Raw genomic sequence first — 5,353 nt, forward strand, 5'->3', positions numbered from 1 at the left:
TGCCCAGCACCACACCAGACCCAAAACAAGTACCATATTTTAAAGTCTTTTGGCATGACACTGCCATGGATTGAACCTGCTCTTCGTGCAGACACTAACTAACGGTACTAATTCAGTTAACTGGTAAGTCCTTGTGATCCTCCATAAGCGGCCTATGATCACCATTGCAACAAAGATGTAACGCACTTTGAATCTTGTGGATCATCTAAGACAAAACAAACTATTTGGCAGAGCTTCTTTTTATTGTCGACTTTAGATGACATACAAGCCGAAAAAATAAATAAAAAATTAACGCTTTCTGCGGAGACTGAGTGAATTGTGCTTGATCATGTAAGCACGACGAGAACCACCATTTGTCTTGGTGAACTTGTGGCCCTTTCCAAGACCACGAGAAGAACGGCCAGCAGAGGTGAGACCACGCAGCTCGCGATGCTTGTGAACAGCACGACACAGCCAGTTGCTGTCGGGATCGCGACGGATTGTTTTGTTGGCTGGGTCAACCATGATCACCTCGAAGAACTTGTATGTGGAATCTTCTGCCACCCAGTACGAGTTCAACACCCGCAGTCCTCCACACTTGCGACCAACACGCTCCTGAAACAAGACGATCAAATGAGTGAGTGAGCTGGGTTTAACGCTGCTTTTCTGCAATATTCCAGAAATATCACGGATGGGGACAACAGAAATGGGCTTCGTACACTATACTCATGTGGGGAATCAAAAGTGGGTCTTCAGCACAAAGCGAGAATGTTTTATACACTTGGCAACCCACTGGAAGTCTCCTGTGGGATCTGAATTAATTAGTTGCAAAAAATCACACTACATGGAAAGGGAGATAAGGGAAAGTTGTCTCCCCTTGGCTGATCTCCAAAACATGCATAAGCTAGTCCCTTCATAATCCATCCCACCTGACTCGCATCTAGTTTTGCTAACACTACACAAAGTACAAGACAATGTTGTGTACACATCTAGATTTTACAACACCTTTCTGGGTAAAATTGCGTATAGTTTTATGTAGAGACATTTCACATACCTCAGCAACACTTCGGAGAGAGCGTGCAAACTTGAGCTGGTTGACACCATGGGTGACTGGTTTACCATAGGTACATCCCTTGGGCACTGGGCGCTTGCGGCCACCACGGCGCACTCGCACACGGTAGATAACATAGCCTTAAAACCAAAGAATTTTGTTATTTTCAAATCAATCAAACAGTGCAAAACATGGGTTCAATGATAAAGTCACTCTTCAAAATAATAATGAATATACACAGAATTCAGCTTAATGAACAGCATGTTAGGTCATGACAAGACTAGACCTAACAAGGTCAAACCAAGACGTGTGTTTCAAATCTGTTAGTCACAACTTTGGCATTATTATTAATAGACTTTATTGCTAGTATTCAAACTGACTCATCAACACATTTGAGCAGTGACAAGACCGAAAGAAATTTTAAGTGATTTAGATTTTCAACTTCAAGTTGTTCCTCACCCTGCTTAGCCCTGTACCCAAGCCTTCTTGCCTTGTCGGGTCTGGTGGGGCGAGGAGCACGATGAATAGCGGAGAGCTGGCGGTACTGCCAACATCTTACACGCAACAGGAATCGCAGCACGTCACTCTGCTTCTTGCGGTACATCTCCTGCATATACTTGTAGGCCCCCATGATGGCAGATTAATGATCTGGAGGAAGGAAAAATTACATGTGTATTTAACTTCAACAATTGTCACTTGGAGTAAATAAAAGGTGACAGTCGTTCCCCCATCCCAAATAATATTTATAAACTGATATATACTATAATGATTAACAAACCCTTACACAATTACTAAAGGACTTACACAAGAAACTAAATGCCCTCAAATTAAGCACAATGTATAGGGTCACTGCTTTGTGAGGATGGATACCATAATACCCAAATCGGACGTTGCTATATTCATACTTTGTAACTATCTATCTCACGTCATTTAAAACTAAACATAAATGCTTCACGCACATCATAACACAAATGTTACAAACTCCTTGTTGCCTGTAAACATGATGACGTTCAACTCGGTCAACAAGTAATATATTATTTCACAATCGGAAAGTTTCGGGGTCGAAATATGCATGTTGCCATCAAGTAATGAATCGGAGCAATCTGTGTAGCTACCAGGGATGTGTTTTAATGTTATTGTGAAGCGCTGATTGAATGGATTCAAAACAAGCTCAATTCGTACCACGGGTACTGTGTGCTACTTCCTGTAAAAAGGATGAACGAGAGAACGACGAGAACGCGCGTGACTTACATTAATACTACTTCCCGCTCAACAGATATCCTTCCTAACATGCGAAAACAGAATGTGCGAGTCGGTGTATCTGAATAATGAAATAAACAAGTTAAGGGAGTACTGTGTTTCACTGGGCGCACATTTTCAGATTAATTACCGCTCCCTAAGATCGGCAAGTGTACCCGACCCTAAACCCAACCCTAGCCACGATGCGGTCCTGTACCGTCAAGACATGGCCAGGTGTCGGTCATGTCTTGATCGCGGCTCTAGACTATCTTAACCCGAAACCCCAACGCTGAGCCTAAGGACCGTAAAGGATATCTAATGGAACCCTAACCCAAACGCTAAGGGTCGTAAAGGATGCCTAACCTTTAATCTAAGGATCGTAATGATTGCCGCGGACGGTATAATAGAATAGAATGCAGTTTACCAGATGGTCTAAATTAAGAGATTTTTTCCGAGGGGGAAGGGGAAGGGGTGTGCACCCACCATTTTCGATACGCCCATGAGAGGAGAGGGTCCTTATCATGACTCCTTGTGTCTGTTTACTGCTAGTGGCAAATATCCAGTGTGTTTCACGTAGGTAGTGTGCAGATAAATCAAATGTAACCAATTTTGACGAGGAGAAATAAATAAATTCATTTGAAGTTATTCCAGCCGATATTTAGGCAAGTTTTACCAAGCTGCCACCTGTATGTGTATGAGTGGTTTTTATTATTACTATGTAGATTGTTTGGACAAATTAGGGTTGGCATTTTTCTTCAATCGGAACACCAAAGGTTTCAACCGAAGGCTATGGTCCCGCAAAGTAATTGGAACTAGTCGTTGACCAAATAATTTTGCTAAACTTCTAAGGCGGGCTTTTCAAACAGGTGCGTGGTGCGGCAGCCAGCAGAGGTTTGGGCTTGGGATTTATCCGAACCAAATATAAATAATAAGTAAAACAGTTTTACAAGTACTTGTACATGGTTTACTTATGCTAGGCATCATCACCACTAGCATCCCATTACAGCAACAGCTCATCACACATCTGAATAAAACATAGCTGGATCATGAATAATCAGTGCTGATACGCTGGTTGCATCTGTAAATATGACTACACGGTTTAAGAAAATGATTGGAGAATTTAATGAAATAATCTATCTAAATAATTTTATTTAGTGTAAAGTCTGAGAATATATTATACCATTGCTTCTGGATTGGGAGTGCATTAATGCCACAAACAACAGCAAATATCACATATTTCAGAAATTCATGAAACAGACAACGTCCGGTTATCTGTGTGTAGAATAGATTCAAGTTTGCAGCTAAGTCTGTTATAGTTTCTCATTGCTAAAGGTCAGATTTTCACATACATGTGACCTGTTGAACATATCAAGACAAGAATGTTTGTTTCATGGTCAATGACTCAGCTACCAGTTTTCTTTCTATTCCAGTGATGGCAAAGCTTGCGATGACATCTAACAATCAAGTGCAACTGTCAAAATTTATGTTCTTATAGATTCCAAACTAGGCCACAGATTTTTTAGACGCTGCAACAACATCCCCAACAATGAGTTATATCTTATTTCAATGAAATGTCCAAATTTGTTGCTTTCAAGATCCAGTCCCAGATCTGTGTTAGAATTGGTCCTCTGCAACCTATGCATGGTTTAAGATGGTGGGGTCGGATGGTCAGGCCCTCTTTTGATGCATGTCATATTATCCCAACTTTGCAGATGTATGCTGATGATAACAATCACTTGACTGTCTGGTCCAGACACATGTCTTCAATTAATGCCATTATGTGTCTGGAGTGAGTGAGTGAGTTTAGTTTTACGCCGCACCCAGCAATATTCCAGCTATATGGTGGCGGTCTGTAAATAATCGAGTCTGTCTATCAATCCAGTGATCAACAACATGAGCATCAATCTGCACAATAGGGAACCAATGACATGTGTCAACCAAGTCAGCAAGCCTGACCACCCAATCCTGTTAGTTGCCTCTTAGGACAAGCATAGTCGCCTTTTTTTGGGCAAGAAAGGGTTGCTGAGGGCCTATTCTACCCCGGGACCTTCACAGATATTATATGCCTGGAATAATGATGAGTGTGACATAAAGCAACAAACAAACAACAAACAGATCCATTTTAACTCATCCTCTCCCAAGCAGTCTGTTACAGTGAATAATTTGCTGTGACAAAAGGTGTACGAAATCCCTTCAGAACCAGCAAAATATAACACTGAGAAGTCTGAAATTTTCAATAATTTGTATTCGGCAAATAGGACCAAGATACAAAAATTTCATAACAGAGGTTTCATGTACAATACAACTGAGTCAAATCTAAAGTAATGGGTCACAAATATAATGTCAACTCACCGAAGTCTTGGTGTGAGAGTGAGAAACAGTTTTACTGAATGTAACACAGCAAGTTGTCAGGCAGCAGTTAGGTCAAGCGTTGACGTTCAAGGCAATCGTTTTAGTGTACTGTTAATCTGTGTGTGTGTCCTGTCATCAACATGACAGCCAGCCTTTATATACAAAGTCACTGATTCCTGAACATTTGGGCACTTTGCAACCATTGCCATTAACATAGAATTTCTCAGCCAGCCTCCCAGAAGTCAGCAATTAATCAAGGGAGGCAATTCTAGAGCACTTCCCCAAAGTCCTGCAGCCCAAATACCCAAAGCACTGAACATTTATGCCACAAAATGTGACCCACAACAACCACCAATCGAAACATCAAACGCTGTGACCCAACAATAATTACCACTTAATAATACAACCCACAGAAAATACACTCTTGTGACAAGTCTGATCCTGTGTCCATAGGGCAGCCATGTTTCTCAGACCAAAACACATGGGTACAATGTCTTATACCTGTTCCTGGTCCGAAGCAAGTTGCTGTTCCCAATAACCCATGCCTGTCTGTAGTTGACTGACTACAGTTATGGTGTAGCTGACAGAGTGTTCCCCATAGGTGGGATGGTCAGACGGTTGACTCACATCACTTCATAGCAAAATATATCGGGTGATGTAACTTGCCTTGGGTTTGGTCTTGAAAGGATGAAACTGTTTGAAGATCTTGAGCCAGTTTTCTTTGTTCAAGTG

General features: G+C 41.5%; 1 protein-coding gene across 1 annotated transcript; it reads right to left on the reverse strand.

The window, feature by feature from the left end:
* Positions 1 to 223: 223 nt before the first annotated feature.
* On the reverse strand, positions 224 to 2,304 carry LOC137261202 (large ribosomal subunit protein eL15-like). The gene is made up of 4 exons (XM_067798911.1): positions 2,213 to 2,304; positions 1,490 to 1,678; positions 1,034 to 1,170; positions 224 to 594 (listed from the first exon to the last, which is right to left on the reverse strand). The coding sequence occupies exons 2-4, from the start codon at positions 1,659 to 1,661 to the stop codon at positions 289 to 291; spliced, it is 615 nt and encodes a 204-aa protein (XP_067655012.1). The 5' UTR covers positions 1,662 to 1,678; positions 2,213 to 2,304; the 3' UTR covers positions 224 to 288.
* Between the last annotated feature and the right edge of the window lie 3,049 nt (positions 2,305 to 5,353).

Source organism: Haliotis asinina, chromosome 14 (assembly GCF_037392515.1).
Source record: "Haliotis asinina isolate JCU_RB_2024 chromosome 14, JCU_Hal_asi_v2, whole genome shotgun sequence".
Taxonomy (NCBI): Eukaryota; Metazoa; Mollusca; class Gastropoda; order Lepetellida; family Haliotidae; genus Haliotis; species Haliotis asinina.

Bases quoted from the DNA above. Each gene is read 5' to 3' on its own strand.
- LOC137261202 (XM_067798911.1), bottom strand. From the start codon at position 1,661: ATGGGGGCCTACAAGTATATGCAGGAGATGTACCGCAAGAAGCAGAGT. The intron at 1,171-1,489 runs GTGAGGAACAAC...TTTGGTTTTAAG, and splicing joins TGGGTACAGGGCTAAGCAGG to GCTATGTTATCTACCGTGTG. The intron at 595-1,033 runs GTATGTGAAATG...GTCTTGTTTCAG, and splicing joins CTCTCCGAAGTGTTGCTGAG to GAGCGTGTTGGTCGCAAGTG.